The sequence below is a fragment of the Nipponia nippon genome, unplaced genomic scaffold (genome assembly GCF_047370975.1).
Source record: "Nipponia nippon isolate SJK-2023a ecotype South Korea unplaced genomic scaffold, ASM4737097v1 scaffold_24, whole genome shotgun sequence".
Classification (NCBI taxonomy): domain Eukaryota; kingdom Metazoa; phylum Chordata; class Aves; order Pelecaniformes; family Threskiornithidae; genus Nipponia; species Nipponia nippon.
The window spans coordinates 4,881,793-4,901,104 of record NW_028262341.1 but is presented as its reverse complement, the minus strand read 5'-3'; the positions used below and the strand labels follow the sequence as shown (position 1 = coordinate 4,901,104).

The window sequence follows — 19,312 nt, the reverse complement described above, 5'->3', positions numbered from 1 at the left end:
TCTCAGAATAGCATATATACATGAAATTAAAATATTGTTTATAGCTTTTTTTACTTTTATGATTAAAAAATCTGTAAATATATGATAATGAACATTTTTTTCCACTAGAGAATTTTTTGTGTCCATGTTTTTAAAACTTCTGCAAGATTTACAGGTCGGTCTGACTTTTCAAATAGCTTGTTACTTAACTTGCACAATACCTTACCCCATTGCGGAGAACACTTCATTTTATACGACTATTTGTTGTTTTGAAACTAAAATTCATTTTGTGTTTTATTTCAGTATTGCTGAACTCATTTTGAAAAAGGACAGGTGACGTCCTAAGCCATTTCTAGTGGAAATCACATCTGCTCTGTGATATAAAGTCTACATAAAAAGAGAGCATACAGGTAAATTCTGCTGCATCTCCTTTCTGAAGAGAAATAGTTTATATCAGTGACAGACTGATATAATCTAGTCAGTCTAATGAAATCATATCTAAACCAACTAGATCTCAGCAGGATACAGAACATAATTCTCTTCAAATTAATTTATACTTTGTGAACAGGAAAGACACAGGCTAATCAAATAATGGGGCATTGAAGAGCATACACAGAAAACTTTATTCCATGGTTTGCAATGGTATGAGTAGCAACAACAATGGAAAATGATCAGCAGTTCACCATTTCTTCTAAAAACCAGGAGACATCAACTTAAGCTAGTAGCAGCAATATTAAAAAAAAACAACAGGAGATGGCTTTTCTGTCAAAAAGAAATAGCCCTATAGAAATCATTGTCAAAAGATGTGTTAAAATTCTGGATGGTACAAGGAAAGACTAGACAAATTTGTGGTAGACAAATCATTTGGGGTATGGAATTAGCTCATAGAGTCACTGGAGAGTACAGTATTAGGGGAATTACTATTTATGCTTGTCCTGATCTTACTCTTCCCTGGGCCACTTTTAGCCACTACTGGAGACAGGATACTGATCTAGATAAATCTCTAGTCTGGTTCTCACCAGGTTTTTGGTTCACTTACACAGTGTCTTTCACAGACCCAAAGAAAAGAATGGATATTAGCAAATTAGGAACAGTGAAGCAATACCAGAGATGCAGGTTTAATTTTTTCTTTTGTAAGAATGGACTTGAAGTGTTGTTTGATAACAATTGTAAAGAGTACAAAGTCATTAATATTAATGAAGAGATGCAACTCTGGGATTTATGGCCTGTCAGTGTTGCCTAATACATCATTACATAATCTAAATGTTATTTTGGTGAAAAAAGTCAAGAGTAGAAGTCTGAGAAATGTCTCAGCTAAAATAACTACACATTTTATTATATGGAAATTTTTATGTGCTGGTACAAAGGCCAGAAAAGTTATGGAAAAAAGACAGATAGGAAATGGATCAATTTTATACTTGCAAATGACGTCATCGGAGTTATCACATCTTAGACAAACACACAGGTGCACAGTAGAAACTGGAAAACTAAACAGATTAATAAAATAACCTTTCAGCCGCTTGATTCCAGAGGAGACATAGAGACTTTTGTGGAAGAATTCGATTTCCTGTAGCATAAATCCGATAAATTACTTCATTGCTATCTTTCAAAGGGTGTGAACTCCAACCCTTCAAACTCATAGAAAAAACCTGAAACAACACATACAAAGTAAACACAAATTTAATATTAAAATTCAACAGTCAGTGCTCATTTTAATCAGAGCCACACACAAAAATGTTCACATTATGTTAAATACATTTAAGATGTTTTGAGCAATATCTAAATTAAACTAATTTCTTGAAAAAATAAATTGTATTATCTTCAAACCTTGTTCTTCAGGGCAAGTTCTTTATCTCCAGTAAGGAACCACTGCTGACTGCTGTATTCTGTGAACTGTACAGATTCACAGCTCTCTTCTTGAGGAGGTGATAATACAACAGAGACCTCTAGTAAATGTTCAGGTACTTGAATAGAATCCCCATCTTTTCCATCAAATCTGTGTCCATTGATTTGCTGAGGAAACCACTTGTGAGCCATTATTGAAATGTATGGGCAGCTGTCAAGGATATTTTTACCTCTGTTGAAATGGAAAAGCAATAGGGCTGGTAAGTGGAACTGAGCTTTCGCTGTTCTTCACAGAATGACTCTAAGGTGTATTTGTAATTAATACTTTACTGCTCCATCATTTTTAGGCTTTATGACATTTAACAAACAGACAGTTTCAGTTTCTGTGGAAAAAGAGGGGGTGAATTATTGTATACTTCAGCTTCTCCATTTCCCCTCTGGGTTTTGCTCTCTGCAACCAAAACCCCTCCGTGGTAAACTAGGTTATCATAATACTCATCTGTATAACTTGATGTAGAGATGACTCTACAAGAAGGAGAGGCATTAAAATGGATGATCTTGTTTTACCTCTTATTCTCAACAGACAATGCAAAAAAACTTGGAATAAACAATTTGAACTTTCAAGTTCTGGATGCTGTTCAGGTTAGTGCTGATACGCTATTTGCTGTCTTTTGGCTGAGATGGGCTTCATACCCCCTGCGACTTAGGAAATGACAAGAAAAGTTACATCTCCAAAAGAAGTGAGACAGAAATCTAAACCATGCTGATTTTCTGAGGGAAAAACAAGTTTGGTTTTTTTTCTAAATTCATCTACCAGTTGCTTAATAGACTCACAGTGGGAGAAACCCACTGTTTAAAATCGTCTGTCTCATAAAAGCATGTCATCTATTTCTGTGGTCACCTATTTCCCCTGCCTATTAGCCCGACCACAGGGTATAATGCACTTGCAGACAAAACTAGCAATTTGAAACTACATCTAAAAACTATGAGTAGCTTTTACAATTTTTTGAATACTATTCAAGTAGAAATTTTGGGTTTCTTACTCTCTAAGTCTTAGAACATTGCTCTCCATCATACAATTACATATTATTTTTTTTAGTAAGATTAATGAATCCTTTTCCAGGCAGTATTTGAGCTAAATGTGAATTAATACATGCCAGATCTCCTGACTCCTACTCCCACAGCTACCCCGTATCCATGTACCAGTTATTTGTGACACCAGCTCATAGTGCCAAGATAGTGCTTTATAAGATTGTGACAGTGCAACACATTTTCATATATGCAACATATTAGATGTTAGACAAGTCCCTCTTTCTCAAAATGTCATTTAAATTTTTACTATATTGATAAGTTGTCATGTATTTCCAAAACATATTATGAATTCAAGTTTACTAACCTTTCTCCTGGTGATCCACACATTATCCCAGTCAACAGGGAAAAAGCAAACTTCTCGGTGACCTCAGCAAGCACACTATATCCTCGTGTGTCCTCGCGTTTTGGGCTAGCCAGAGCACAGAGTATCTCATAGAAAAGACTTCTACTTTTATCAGTGAGTAACTGTTTTTCACCTACATCTGCAACCTAATGAGAGGAGAAGAAATCAAACAGCATTTTATGCACAGAAGTCTGCTTATTACATTTCCTCATAAAATGAACATTTTATCCCAATGTTCATTCTGAAGGTTCAGAATATTTTTTCCACCTTCCAATCACCGCTGCCAAGGCATGAGGTGCAGTCTATGTCAAAACTACATAAAGATATGCTAACTAATAAGGATTTGATTATTAAAGAAATTATGTGGCATTTTTTATTCTTTCACAAATCAAAGATTGTTGAGCCCTGAGATTTTTTGACATTATTTTCTCTGTTTTCTGTGTCAAAATGGCAACAATCACAAATGAATTGTTGTTCATGAATATTGTTATACAGCTTTGTGTCTAGGTATTTAAATATTTTCCAGCTCCTGTGCATTAGTCCACAAGTCCAGCAGAGCCAGAAAGCCATAAAACTAGTCCCAGAGTTTTCACAGAACTTAGTGGAACGCTAAAATGCTAAGCCTTCCTGCCAACCCGATTCCCAAAGCTAATGCAGGAAAAAAGACAAGCTGCGTGCCTGGTTAAGAGTACAGCAGACTCCAGCTGGCTCTGGTATGACTTGCTTGTGTGCTGACTGCAGTTAGCTGTGAAGATATGAGTAAACCTTGGGCCTTACGCTCTTATGCCAGGGCTGAAACCACAAAGATGTGGCCTGAGAATCACGAAACCATAATAAGCCCTAAGAAAGTATGGCACCATAGGGAAAATTTTGCACAGCAGAAAGTCTTGAGCTATAGGTACATATGCAAAATTAATACTGGTTGCTCTTTTCAACCTATTTGATTTTGATTTTCTGCTACTAACCTAAATAGTGGCAGACAAACTTCTTCCTTGATTGTAGGACTTCACAATTTCCATTCTTACCTTTGCAGTCTGTGCACCTGAGTCACTGCTGTGTGTGCTAACCTTGATCTTATCACAGGCCTACGTGTTATTATACTCTTACTAAAGTCATTGGTCATTCAAGAAAGAGCAGAAAAGGTTTACCTTATCTATTATATGCATCACAGCAGTAAGCTGCTCTTCTGTGTTTTCCATAGCCACTTTGATATTCAGATTCTGGAGGACTCTGAGTAAAATGGTGTCATCAAGAGGCTGATGCAGTTGATCAATCAGCCCCCAAACTGGCAAGGATTCCAAATCTGAGACAATGGTGACATTAGCAATACCATACATGTCATCTACTCTGGCACCGCCTGTGGGATTAGAAACTACAACCTGGAAACGTTTAGGAAATGGGTTTAAAGATCCTGTCTTTGGAGTCAGGGTCACATCCAGAAATGTATTTCTCTGTCCAGGTTCAAAAGTCAATAAACCTTCAGATCTGGCAAAATCTTGTCCTGCCACAGCTGGAAATATGAAGGTTCGACCAATAGGTTCAGGTTTTTGTAGCTCCTTAAAACAAACCAAAAGAGTTTTAGGTAACATTATGATAGATACAATTGTTCAAAACCAGTTGCTGTAGAACACACATATTTTAAATAGGTAAAATTTAAATGTGTAAAAAAGAAGTCCCTTTTCAAAATGCAGTTAAGAATGATATAACAGTTACATAAAATGAAATATCTCCCTGAAATAGCAATCTGTCACTTGTGGTTAGTGACAACTTAGGGGAAGAATTATATATATTGTCAGTAGTGACCAGGATCCCTCTCTTTTCCAGAAAAAAAATTCACAAAGCTTTTCTGGGTGAATAGGTATTACAGAAATGTTAGCACGTTTGTAGGGTGAATTCCAGAGGGGCTGATGTAAGTTTATGTCTGCAGCATGAAGTCCCTCAATTCAGGGTACAGGCAGGAATTACAGATACATAAAAACTAAACAAAAGCCAAGCAAAGGTTTTAGAAGTCTGTGCCCAAACTAATATCAATTCATGATATTTTCAGTCCCAGTACAAATACTTAAAAAACCAATCCATTTAGGTCCAAAGGCAAAGCAAACACTATAGAATACACATGCAAGGCAGACAGATGAACTTATCTAGGAATGCTATATGGCCTCATTTCCCTGTGAAGCAGCACTATTTTTACCTTCCATGAGGTTTGCAGATACTGTTTCATTCTTCACATTCTTGCTCTTTTTGTCAGTTGCCATAACCTTGATATTATAATAAATATAATAAACTTTCCTTAAGTGGAAACTAACATTCTGAGCTATTATTCAAATGTATGATTTTTCAATAGTATCTCTTCATTTAATAAGTACAGATTGTATACTGACTCTTAAGTAATCTTAAAAAGGTCTCCCACTGTAAAAAACAAGGATTTTTATTTGTGAAATACTAGACCCCTTTTGAAAACATTTAGCTTTAACTAATAAAGTTTACTTATGGAATAAATTAGACATTTTTTGAATTTGCAGGAGAATGTTGTAAATCAGTGTAGCGTGTATCTGTTCAGAATTGCTCTAGAACATGATCATATCATCTGTGCAAATTCCATTGAGAAGTTTCCTTTTGTTTATCCCTTCCAATTGAGAATTAGGAAACAGGGAAATAAGTGGTAATAAAAGCACTAGTGACAATAACAATGTTTAAGAAACCTTTGTAGGAATGAGAAACATCTGTTTCCAGTTAGCACCTCATGCTTCCTGTCTGCCGTGATTTCTTATTTTACGGGTACCAAGAGTACCAATACTTTGGTACTTGGCCATGCAACCTCAAAACCTAAAAATGTCCAAAGGGTTGTTATATAAAAAATACAAATGGATAAGGAATTGCCCCCTATATTTTAGCCTAAATATACACTGGATCGTAGCAATTTCTTCTCCATTTAACATCTAAATTATAATGAACTCTTGGCTGGAAAGAATGTGAAAATTTGTTACCATACAATCTAACTAAAACACTGGCCAGCTACTGTATAATAAATGCATGGAAACACCACGTAATCCTATGAAATTAAAATACATATGCATGCAATATAACAATAGAATGAAAAGCCTTTTATAATAAAGGGTGATGGAAGTACATTGGTCACACAATGCCTTGTTATAATAGCCCTCCCCCAAAATAATGCTTTTAGGTATAAAATCCCGCATATTCAAGGTAGATCAGACTAAGCACTGTTCCAACGTGATGGCAAACTTAAAGGAATCCCTCTTGCAGCCTGTGCCCTGATGTTGGAGGCACAACTATAAGGAAGTGGAGGGAATCATGTTTTTGCAGCTGTGTTACTTCTGCTAAAGGAGAATCTTCATCATCTGTCAATAATAATGAGGTACTCATTTAGAGATAAAAGGGTCAACAGTTAGAAGGGTCTGGTGTTACAGCTGTAAACATAACAAAAATGAATGGGGATGATAAAATTGACTACAGCACGAGATTTTCAATCAGAGGAACAATTTTCAAGTTTAGTACTTCAAGAACATCATAGAATAAAATTTGATGAAACTTCTCTCTCTCTTTTCCTTAGTGTGCTCTGTGTATTAATAAAGTTGTGACCTAACGCAGCAAGTTTGTTGGTATCTGAATCTTGTAGTCATACCCATCAGGATAAAAGCTTAATTTCAGAGAAAGAAGCCTCAAAAATTGGAGTCTCATAACAACCTTAGAACAAAGAAAGAAATATATTTAATGCTTGACTGACCATAGTCTTTGAGGTTACTGGGAGGTACTATGAACAAAATCACTCTTGACAATGCAATGAAGACAAGGTCTTTTTACTAACAGAAAACCAAAGAAGCTAGACCATATGGGCCCAGCAAATGTTTGACTGTTTCCTGAAAAAATGCTAAGCACAGTCACATTTACTTTAGAGAATGAACAATGATTCAATGATAAAAATAACACTAAATGTAAGTTAAATAATCAAAATAATAATAAAAGTCTTACCTGCAAGTTGTAGCTAACCATTGTGGTTACTGATGTACTAGAATCTCTAAGCACTTGCAAACTGATTAAAGTTGTCTTCCTGTGAGCCACAGCAAAACGAGATCCCACAGCAAAATATACTAAGCCACGAGGAGCATCACTTTCAAGGACTGTTATAAAAGCAAATCTGGCACTGCTGTTCAATGCAGCTCCTGTGCTTACAGCATACAGCTCAACAAAAAAGTATGTTTCAAATTCAGGTACCTGCAAATGAGGGATGATTTTCATATCATTATAAGATCTACTAATTAGTTTCAGCTTTTAAAAATGTATGTATTATTTTGTATGCGTAATGGATTACCTGTACTAACACTTACCACAAGCCTGCTTCCTGAAATGTGCAATAAGTACAGTGAAGTATATCCTAACAACAATATTGCAACAGGCACCACTCTGTCATGTACAATAATGAAATCTCAGTTTTTCTCATGGAACTTGTTGCAATAAAATAGCTATTTATATACTACATGTACTGTGGCTGTAAATTTGCCATAATACATGACAGTAAACTCTCCAAGAGCTCCATATTCCAGACTATGGATTTACATAGATGTACAGCTTGTGAGGAATTTGCTCTTTCATTTTCTTTTTGCCTTACAAACAGGCATAAACACACCTACTCACCTGTGGAAAAACTGCATAAAAGTCTATGTATCCAGTTTTGAAACTATAATTAATTAACTTGACTTTATGCAAGTATTGAACTCTGGTAAAGTTCTGAACAATATTTTACATACAGCCTTAGTGTTTAAACACTAACTTGTTTATGCAAGTTTTTACAAGTACATCTCAGTAGACTTGAACACTTAACTGAAATTATTGAAAATCCCAAAGCTTAGAGACACTATCTCATAGAATTTTGTGAGGTTAAGACACAGAGAAATCTGTCAATCTGGAAAAACAGGCTATTGAATTTTAGTGTTCATATGTCAAAGAATTAGCGTAGTCAATTCTTATATTCTTAATGCTTGTTTACTGAAAATAAGGTAGCAATATTAAATTACAATATGACATGCTGCCTCATCTTTGATTTTGTACATACAATATAAACGTAACATGTTTAGAAATAGACATCTGATTACTAAGATTCTAGAAAAAGAAAGAAAATGTTATTTGTACCTATTACATGCACTTGTGAATCAGCAAACTTACAAAAAATTAGTTCTTTACAAGACAATAGCATTACAAAAAAACCAAGATAATTGAAGACAATTTTTTAGTAAACATAGCTTTTTGTTTCAGCTCTGTATTTTTGGAAATTCTAGGAAAGCAGGATTCAGCTGTTAGCTAATAAAGTCAGTATAGCTGACTAAGTAAAAACTTCCAAAAGCTAGAATATGTCATACCATATGCCATAAAAATGTAAAATATTTATTGAATGTATTTATAACTTCATCATTTCATAAGGTATTTGTTGCTAGTTTATAAGCTATCTTATGGAAGAAGATATTAGGAAAAATTTGGGGGGCTAAATAGCATATATTTTTGAGTTGTTGTTAAGTAATTCTTTAAAGGGAATGATCTTGATTAATTTATGACAGGCACAAATTCACTGGAATGCTATAGGGAACTTTAGGCTTCTATTAGCACCTGTTAGAGTGGCACACGCTTGTGCTTCATGTGGTACAACTGCATGTCTCTGCAGCTGCTGCACTGCTGTCATTAAATAATGATATCACTCCTGTGGACTAAACAGGTTCAAAATCCCGGTTTATTCAGCAAGGCAGCCTGTGCCCCACTCATGTATATATTTTATTCATTGGGTCTGTAATGTAAAAACATCTGAAGATGAAGAAGGAAAATGGCCATCTTACTGAACTAAGAGAATGCACTCTGTTCCCTAGTGGGAAATCACTATTTCCCACATCCTACATCTTGCATTATTGTCTAAAATGTAGTCAGAAAAAACATGGAAACCTTCTCATTTTGATCTTTTCCATTCCCCAGGCCTCAGCTTTGCCACCAGCCTGGCTGTTAGGATAACTCCTTGGAAAGTTTCAAACTCTCTACTCTGAAAGAATGACAAACATTAATGCTTCCTTTCTTAAGTGACTACTCTAACCACTAGGTGCTCACACAAATTATTTTTTCCTTCTCTTTTCAAGACAAATGACTGAATGTTGTGCTTTGTGTTAATTCAATGACATCTTCATTTTTGAGTGCCAGCTGGGCCTCTCAAGGCTCTTAGGCATACCTAACTGACAAATGTGAAATGGCTTTAGTGGATGATGGCTGCTAAATTGAACTTCACTACTCACAAGCTGGATGTGCACAGCAACAGATTTTTAGACACTCAGAAATTCTTATGCGGCTTTATGATTGAGTAGAGTTTTCACAGATCATTGTGCTAGATTTAGGCATGTAAAATTATGCACAAGTTGCAATAAAAGTTTTTTTGTTGAATGAGATGTTATTACTTACAGGGTATGGTTTCCATAAACCACCCTAAGAAGGGCTTTGATAGATGAAAAATTTACAATGTTAAGGATAAGAGTCCAGTATATGTATATGCATCTCACTGAAATAACTCCATTCTTTTTTCCTTATTGTTCTATAAAAATCTGAGATCTGCAATTTACTCTTCAAACTACTCATCTCCTTCATGAATTTTTACCAGTCACAATGGAAGTAGTACAAGCCTGTAAATAAACATGTGTTTGCAGAGTAACTGAGCAGCTATCAAGTTACCATCTTCAAATTGTGTCCTATGCATCACTTACTCTCGATCAGAGAGGTTTTTTCATCTTGATAAATTGCAATTCAACATCATAGTGCTGTACATAACTGAGCAATAATTACTTACATTATCAGGTTTTATTTCAATGGAGATGTTGCATATTGTTTGACCTGCCATGCAGGTAGTGGCTCCCAGCACAGATACAAGTTCGTTTTCTAAGTTCATGCCATCCTTCAGAAGGACAACAGCTGTTTTATTAAAGGTCACACGCCAAAATATCTTCACATCTTCAAAAGCCCTATAAGCAAATCAAAAGAATATACATGTACTGAAGGAGAGCACTATTGCTTTAGGAAGCATAAACCACAGAGGTAACGTTTTTTGTTAATATTCAAAACTTATCACTAGGGAACCAACTGACTTAAGATGAAAAATTATCTCTTTTTACTTAAATTCCTTCCTCTAAAACCTGTTTAGATTACTAAAAAGTAACACAGGAAGAAAATAAAGCAATTATGGGCACCTAGATTCTACTCAATTTGTTTCAGAAAATATAAGATTAGGTGAATAAGAGACACTGGTACTTGGAAGACAGGGATGTGCCCAAGTACTTGCCTTAATACTATAGTAACCATTTGCCTGGAAAGGCAGGCAGAATTTGGATTTCCTATAAGTTTATGGAACTTTGAGTGCTTGAGCATATTTGTTTAAAGTACACATAAATGCACAATGTATGTATGTGTTAATTAGTAAAAACACAGTATCTGCATCAGTGAAGACATAAACAGAGTTGACACTTAGGTATCTTCTTAATTTCTCATTTTAGTATTCACACCTACTTATATTACACAGGGACATGAGAATTTGAATTACACCTTTAGCAGTGTAAATACCTTAAGCAAAAATTTCACACTTGCTGCCTTATGGTATAAGTTGGGAAATATTTGTTTTTTCCATTTCTGTTTTATAACAGTACAGTGACAGACCTAATCACATTGACAACTTACAAGCCCATTTGCCAAATTCTGTGAAGTTATTAAAGGAGCTGAAAGGCAAAGATTTATTATAAAACTCTATGATAATCTCTTGCACTAACAGCAGCTTATGTGATTCAACACGGCATATTACAGTGTACGAGAAGAGCACTTGAATCAGCTGTTGCCTGCACCTGTTTGGTTGCCTTGCAACAATCAGCAGCACCTCTCTGTTTTCTGAGTCTTCATCAAGTACAAGACCGCTTTGTACTTCTGGAATGAATCCGAAAATGCCATTCTGGAGATCACTTCCTATACAGGAAACAGTCCGTGAAAGTAATTAGCAGGAAAGTTAGGCTGAGACTAAATTATACTTTTAATATGGAAAGCTGCTAGAAAAATAAGAACTAGTCATCAAAAGCATGCTGCAAAGTACCACTTGAAGATGCCTCAAGAAAAATTCTTTTAATATTTCTATTCTTAATTTACACTCCATACTTATCTAGAACTTCAAATGTTGGCATTTCTAAATTTTATTTTAACCAGTAGAATAAGTTTTTTGAAAGTAAATTCCTTATGAGAGTCCTGGCACCATCCATGTGCATAAGCTTGTATTTTCAGCAGCATTCAGCAAACTGACTGAGTTCTGTGTCCCTCGACCTCAAGAGACTTGGTGTTAGAGTAGTCCAGAACAGTGTCAAAAGCCTTGCTTATAATGCCCTGATGAGATATCACTTCAGCTATATTATTTTATGTTCACCATAACCCTTAAAACATATTCTTTCTAAACAGAAATGGGCCTCAGTGTGCCCCTAGATGGACAGCATTGCCGTAGTAGGTTATGGGATAAGATGGGCTTCCAAGGACATAACTTTACCTTTTTTATTCATCCCACCTACAATGTTGCTGGACCCATTTATTTTCCCAAGGTGTTACATCAGCTTTTCTCCTGCATGTCTAATTCAGTGTGTGGAAGTAGGGAGCTGCAAAATACTGCACTGTTCTCATGGGAATGTAAATAACTTCCACAAAACAGCAGTGGAGGAAAAAAAAACAGGGTTAATGAGGGGAAAGTAATGTCTTCACAGTGTCCCATTAAATCTTGCTTCTGAAGGATTTCTCCATACACATAGCGATGGCTTTACTCTCCAATTGAAAAGGCAATCTATTTCCAACACAATGCTTATTAAATGTCAATATATATACTGAAGATTAACAGAAACTGCACGTTTGCTTATGCGCATGCACAAGCATTTAACCTGTGGTATCTTTCTATATATACAGTTAAATGCAGATACATGCTTTGACTTTTAACATAAGCTGTCTCCTGATTTTACTTTATGTACTTATTGTACTCAGGGTGTAACTCTAGAACATGTTACTACATTTCTGTGGGATTCAATACAAGTTCAAATTCCAGCCTGTGCCTGTGCACATAGTTCTTCGGTTAACCTGCACACATGGGCAACCGGTTACTTGCACAGTGAATTCTAGTGATGGCGCACATGAAGGGAACGTGTTTTATATGATGTGTTCTTGCATACATAATTTAGGTTGCTGCATACACTCATTCAACAGCACAGTTTAATCCTCATTCCCAATACATACTTTGTATTGTTAGAACTATCTAAATACACAAAACTTCCAGTAAATGTTGGGCCTTACATATAATTTTCTTGATTAGCCTGACCTGTTCCAGTTCCCAACTTGTTTCTAAAACTTAATCTATATTGCAGTTAAACTTGGTTTATATTCAATTGGTGAGTCTGATAGATACCTAAAAGCTAAGGGAAATTGGAGCTCAGTTTCTCACAGTAGTGTGGGGTGACTGAAAGAAAAATTCTTCCCTGATGTCTATATAAGCCCATTCCTATCCTCCCTCCCCAGAAGCAGAGGATGACTAAACTGCAGATATGAATTGCATAGTATCAAGGAACGAAAACAGAAACTGTTTTTATACTTTGTACAAACCCCATACAATGTAAAAGTGACAAAATGGCCAAGAAAAACAAAAAAGCCTGCAATGCTACTAACACATGAAAGAAAAAACCTCAAACTTAGGCTTTCTCTTCATGAAGTAAAATGGGACAAGAACAGAGATAAGCAACAACTCTAAATGTATTTTGAGCTACATTGCTAAGGGATGCATGGTGGGCTTGATGCATTAGATGCTTCCTCTGATCTGGAAAACTCGAGATTTGGAAATAGAGTACCCTGCTTAATATCAAATAGAATTCAAATCTTTACATGAAAATTGCTATGAGAACATACATTTATTTACTGTTATTTAATTCAGATGTATTTACTAATTTTCTGGGGGAAAAAAATATTACCTGCAATAATTACTGTTGCAAAAGCAGAAAATCCATATTCATCCTTTCCTTCCACAATCTGAGCTCCACATTGAGGATCTGAGAGGAAAACATAAAACAACTCCTGTCCTTCAGGCTCATCATCATCAAATATTTTTATGGACATCTTGCTTTCTCTTTCTCCATCCAGCAAAGTCAGAGATACTGACTTTTCCTCAAAATCTTCTCCTTCCATTGCCCATGTGAAGTTTGATTTTCTATAAACGTTTCCAAAAGGATATGAATCTACTCCACTCTGTGCACTCACTCCCCCAAAGGTTTTAACAGTTACTTCAATATCACCAGTAAAACCCTTGGTCCTTCTGATATGAAGTATCACTGTGTTGGGGGTACTGTTGTTTGCATCTTCTTCAACATAAACTAACTCCGGTCCCAAACTTAGTATTCCATGAAGAATATCATTAGCCAGGATATTAACTGTTGCAACACTGAAAGCTGGATTCAAACGTGGACTCCAGTCAGGATTCACAGACTGAACATCCAAAATTTCCACAGCAGTCAAATTTACAAAAAAAAATTCCTCCATTTCAGACACAGTGTCATCAATTATTGGTATTTCTATCACAGCGTTTGTCTGAAAATATAAAAACATAAGCTCTCCATTGTCAATGGGTATAAAGTCCTCTAGTGGTTTGGCACTTCCTGGAATGGTCTGATATGTTAATTTAGTGAGATTACTTTGAAAACCAAATAATCTTTGCACATGTAATGTGACTGCCTGAACATCTTCTTCAACAGAAACAGATCTTGAGTTAAGAGCAAACTGGAAGATCCCCATTGGCTCAACTTCAGCTATCGTAAATCCTGACCTGAAACAGAAAAGGTATCAAAGCTGAGTGAGGAAGTACGAAATATGAAAAGTAAAACACCCAAGCAGCATAATTTCCAGTGAACAGTCAATGACAGCTTCAAGAAAGTGGGTAAAAAAAAATGCATAAGAGTAGGGGGAAGAAATAGCAACCATACAAGGAAAGATGTAAAGAGCTTCCCTGAAAAATGTTTTTGCAATGACTGGATTGAACAGGTTTAATGCTTACTGAGTCCGCACAGGATACAGAGTAAAGGATAAATAAAATAAGGTCTTCCTGAGCAAATGAAGATGCAAAGGAAAGTATGATGTCTTCCTACTGTGGACACAGTGCAGGGAGATATATTACAATACAGTCACTCTGAGTAATACCAGTTTTAACCGTCCAACAAACTTCCTGTACCAAGGGAAAACTGGAGTAGACGGATGCTAGCAGATCTACAGTTTTAGCCAGGAAGCTAGAGAAGGAAAGGAAATTATTTTAAAACTTACACTGGGGCTTTGAAATGCTAACTGTCCCCTCACAACATTACTCACAGGAATTGTTTCCTATTATCAATATCCCTATTATCAATATCAATTTAAGCTCTACTATGTTCATATTAAATATATCCCCTTCTTATTAGAAAATAAGCATAGAGACCAAGACTCTGCTAAACCTTGGGTCTTACACTTCTCTCTAGAACTGACCCATTATTCAGTGCTAGAGGCCACCAAATGGCAGTACAATTACAGTGAGAGATTTAGGTTAACAAAGTAGAACTTTTCCTTGTCTAAGGAAGTCAAAAACTCTCCAAAGTAATTGTCAGCTTCACCCCCTGTGGGATGTAGTCTTAAGTTTTCTAGGAAAGGTCATCCTCGTATACTCAAGGTATTTGACTCACACGGCAAATAGGTGCTCTGAGGACACCAGTCCACAGGACAAACAAGCCTAGGAGAAAGAGTCAGTCTCAGGAGTTTAGCCATCCAGTTGATTCTTTACTTCCTTCAGATTTGCCAATGTAATTGTAACACGGTGAAGCCAATACCTTTCTCCATATGCAGTGTTACTCTATGTCCATTCTTTTTGCAGGACTTTTAGCTATCAATGTGTAAGGAAGAATGAAAAGAAAATAGTTTGAAGAACAGATAACAACTTAGATGAGATGGAAAATTACCTTAAATGTTTTTTGTTTTTAAGAATAAAAGGGTTTTTTTATATAAATTAGGTATTTTTGAGCATTTCTTGTTTCATTTTATTTATTTTAAATAATGTTTATTATCTAAGATCTTCTGAATATGGATTTTTAGAGACACTAATGAAAACTGTTAGAGTGGCTTTCATTCTTCAGCTTCCTGACTAGAAGTGTTGATCTTGGTTCTTCATTTTCTTAACTGTCTTTATCATTCTAGACACATTCTAGGTGCCTTGGATCCCAGTGATATGAAACAGACTGGAATTGGAGAAAAGCCTCAGTTCTAATCAGGTCAGATCTGCAGTATTGAAACTTGTTTCCACCTGAGACAAGACACACAAATTTAGGCACTACAACTTGCTAGTGACCTACAACTTAATAGGGATTTGTACAAGGTGTATGCCTGTACACAGGTCATAATTCTTACAGCATCTGTGTGACTCTAAAGTATAAGTAATATCCTTACCTCAGGCGAGCCCCACCAGACACATTGCTGTGCACTGCTGTTAAAGTGATGGCAAATGACTCATGTTTATTTAGGCTTGGAGTAGCCTGAAATGAAATCACTTTACTTTGCTCACCAGAGGAAAATATAACAGTACCTGATGGAAAAGAGAGAGTGAGAGAGAGCACAAGTCAAAATCACTAAATAGGAATCCTCTTTTTACCTGGGAACATGCTGAGATAGGGACTTTAATCACAATTCCACTCCATTTAGGAAGAAGAAATCTGCATGACAAGGGTCTTTCCTATATAAAGCTGTCCTTCAGGGGCATAGCATTGTGCCTACCTCCCAGACACGTATTTATGAAGCTTAGTTCTTTTTTTGCTCATAAAATAAAAATATCCCTTACAGATAAAAATTAGACCATACAATTTCATTCTAATAACTTTTCATTAATAGAGGAAGCATGTAGAGGTACAAACAACTAAAAAGTGGTATCATCACTTATGCAACTTTCATAGCTGTTTCCTCAGACAAGTACTTACCAAATGGAGGAGTAATATTGCCTGGCCGAGCAAAGTCAGTGATTAGGTCTGGTGGATATCCTGAACTCCAGTTAACTATTACAGAGCCATAAACTCCTTTTCTGGTTATCACAGCCTGGCCTGTCCCTGCTACAATGTCTGTAAGTCGTAAAATCACAGAGTCAAAGCCAACCTGTGGAAACATAGTAGATTTTGTTATAGAAAATGGAATAAAAATGGGCAATAACATATGTGAAAGTGTACCATATTTTGTAAAATAGGCATTTTAATAATTATGCATGCATATAGGTGTATGTATGTGTATATACATATGTGTGTGTGTATATATATACATACTTCCTTCACAACTCTTTAACAATACTTTTAAATCTTAGATTTCTGAGAATTAGATCTCAGGGAAAAGGAACCAGTATGACTGACATTTCAGTACTGAAAACACTGAATACAGCATTCTGTGTCTGTTGTTTAAAAGAAAAACGAACCAACCAGCTGTTAATATTCACAGGTAATAGCTGTAGTACTATATACATACACATAGGTCTAAAATAAATTATTAATTGTGTATCCAGCGAAAAGTAAGTTGTTGCCACATTACTTTGTTCACAAAATTGTTTCTGCTAGTATGATCTACTTTTCTTTGAGCAGCAAATGGGACTGAAAAGATAATTTGCACATTCTAAAAGCAATGATGAATGGATATACAGGTGTAAACAATGTTTACAGAAAAAAACATTTGAATTAAGTTCAATTACAAATTAAAAGACAGAACAGTGCTTCAAGACAACTAAAATCATTAAATAAAAACTTCAATAAAATTTAAGAGGTGAAAACTCAGCATGCTATTGTCTTTGTGTGACACACAAAAAGGGAACTGTAGCGCATGTACCATATCAGAATAGGCAAATTCTCTTTTCTCACTCACATACAAGGTAGACAAATGGAAAATTTCCCACTCAGTGATTAGCCAAATATACTGTCAACTGCATTAAAACCCAGCAAGACCTCCATTTCTTTTTGCACATAATACTGTGCACATGCTGTTATCTACTTTGGAGCTGCTATACTTTAAGGAATAACATTGTCCAGAATTAGTTATTTTCCTTTAAGTCTTAGAACTTCCATTTCATGTAAACAAAAGTATAAATTAACCATAATATTTACACTATTTACATTTTATAGATGAAGAAATATTTTCAAACTGTATTAACACATTTCTATGAGAATCTGTATCAGAGAAAAGATAATATACAGTACAAGTAATAACTGGAAAAGTCTGTCAGTTATTAAATTGGTTGCAATGACGAAAACTTCAAGGAGCCAATTGAATTCTTCTAGCAGCTATCTTTTGTAATGAAGTGTACCTTCCTTCTGTGGTAGAAATGTTACACTGCAGCCAGTCTACTGACCTGTGAATTGGCAGCTTCCTCAGGAATAAGCAGAACAGCTGACTTTGCATTTCCTGATATTTTAGGCACATCCTTGGCACGTCCCCTAACCAGGCTTACATTAATCAGTTCCAGCGTAAAATTCAAGCCCAGTAAAATAAATGCCTTTGAGAGAGAAAGTTTAATTAAAAAGGTAGAAATTTAACTCCACTAAAAACATTATATCCACCAGTTCAAAGAATTAAGTAGCAGAACAATCTGCATATTTTGTTCTACTTGCATACAAAAAGCAGAGTCTTCAAGACAAGAGTTTTGTTGACTATGTTTCTCAAAAGAAATACAGCTAAAACGTCAATATTGTGAATGTGATTTACCAGCAGCTTATTGGAATGTGACTTTGTGAAGCAACTATTGCTATTTTAATAAATTATATCTAACACAGTGGGCCTCAGCTTGATTTTAATCCTTAGGATTAAAAATATGTAAGATAGATGTAAAAGGATGTAAATGTGGATGTAAGACTGTAATAATAACAACAAACAACCAGAGAACACAGAGAACTGAAGGTAAATTTATCTGCTGCTTCATGAGTCAGCACTGACAGATCACCATTTACAATCCAAAAGGGAAACTTGAGAAAATATTTGCATACATATAATAATAAAATATTGAACTGATAGTAACACAAAGCAATGATGGAAGGAAACACTGAATATATTAACACATGCATAGCAGTGATTTTGCAATTATTATCTGAAAATGTGATATTTAAACACATTTCTACTCCATAAATAGGAAATTCATAACGCTAAAACTCTCTTTTCTGTGGATACTTCTTCACAGTGGATACTATTGAGAGTTTAGTATCTTATTCCAGCACATTTGTATTGTGATGAACACAAATGGAAACAAGACATATCATTGGAGCTAAAAGGATAATACAGACCTGGCTGCTTATTGGCACTCTTTTCACTCCAAAACTGGCACCATCGTTTACTGTGAGGTATCCCACATCATTCTCAGGTGCAATTAGCGCTTCTTCATGATGAGACAAGATACGGTACTCAACGATCACTTCTCCAAATGCCCCAGCATGCCGAGTTACATTAATCTGAACATATCGATCCAGGTTTCTATCTACTAATACTGACTGCTGATCAGAGTACAGGGCAAACACTCCATAGGGATCATCATTTGCAAAAACATTGATCTTTGAAATACTTTTCTCTTGGTCTAAATCTGCTCCACCTTCTACTGAAATCAGCCGCACCACATAGTTTTCATCCAGTTCTGGAACATCATCAGGTAACAGGTAGATAATTATCTCAGCTGTAGTCTGCTGGTCAGCAATGACAACAGATCCTTCTGTCCTAAGAAAGTCACCTGTGATGTCAGATTCACTATGTAATTCCCAGTAAACCTGAAATTAGTTTAGAAAATGCACAAAACGAAAGTAAAGTTACTCACAGAGTCAGAAATTTTCATATTCAGGATTCAGTACAGATAGGATAGGGAACAGATTGGCTTTAAGCAGGTAAAATAGAAATTGGTTTAGGTATGCATAGAAAGAGGCACACAGACTATCTTACAAAAGGAGGGTATGTTTTTCCTCTAACAGTACTATGAATGTAAAGATTTCC

At 35.6% G+C, this 19,312-nt stretch overlaps 1 protein-coding gene across 1 annotated transcript in view; it reads right to left on the bottom strand.

Annotated features, from left to right (window-relative positions):
* The window catches only part of ADGRV1 (adhesion G protein-coupled receptor V1), a 286,915-nt gene that overhangs the window by 157,649 nt on the left and 109,954 nt on the right, over window positions 1-19,312 (bottom strand). Inside the window, exons 70-81 of the mRNA XM_087761398.1 lie at window positions 18,619-19,092; window positions 17,694-17,837; window positions 16,288-16,459; window positions 15,764-15,899; window positions 13,276-14,123; window positions 11,137-11,254; window positions 10,095-10,266; window positions 7,253-7,495; window positions 4,408-4,815; window positions 3,221-3,405; window positions 1,807-2,056; window positions 1,489-1,628 (exon numbers count right to left, since the gene is read on the bottom strand). Of these exons, the coding sequence (XP_087617524.1) occupies window positions 1,489-1,628; window positions 1,807-2,056; window positions 3,221-3,405; window positions 4,408-4,815; window positions 7,253-7,495; window positions 10,095-10,266; window positions 11,137-11,254; window positions 13,276-14,123; window positions 15,764-15,899; window positions 16,288-16,459; window positions 17,694-17,837; window positions 18,619-19,092 (3,290 nt within the window). The remainder of the gene's footprint in view (window positions 1-1,488; window positions 1,629-1,806; window positions 2,057-3,220; window positions 3,406-4,407; window positions 4,816-7,252; window positions 7,496-10,094; window positions 10,267-11,136; window positions 11,255-13,275; window positions 14,124-15,763; window positions 15,900-16,287; window positions 16,460-17,693; window positions 17,838-18,618; window positions 19,093-19,312) is intronic.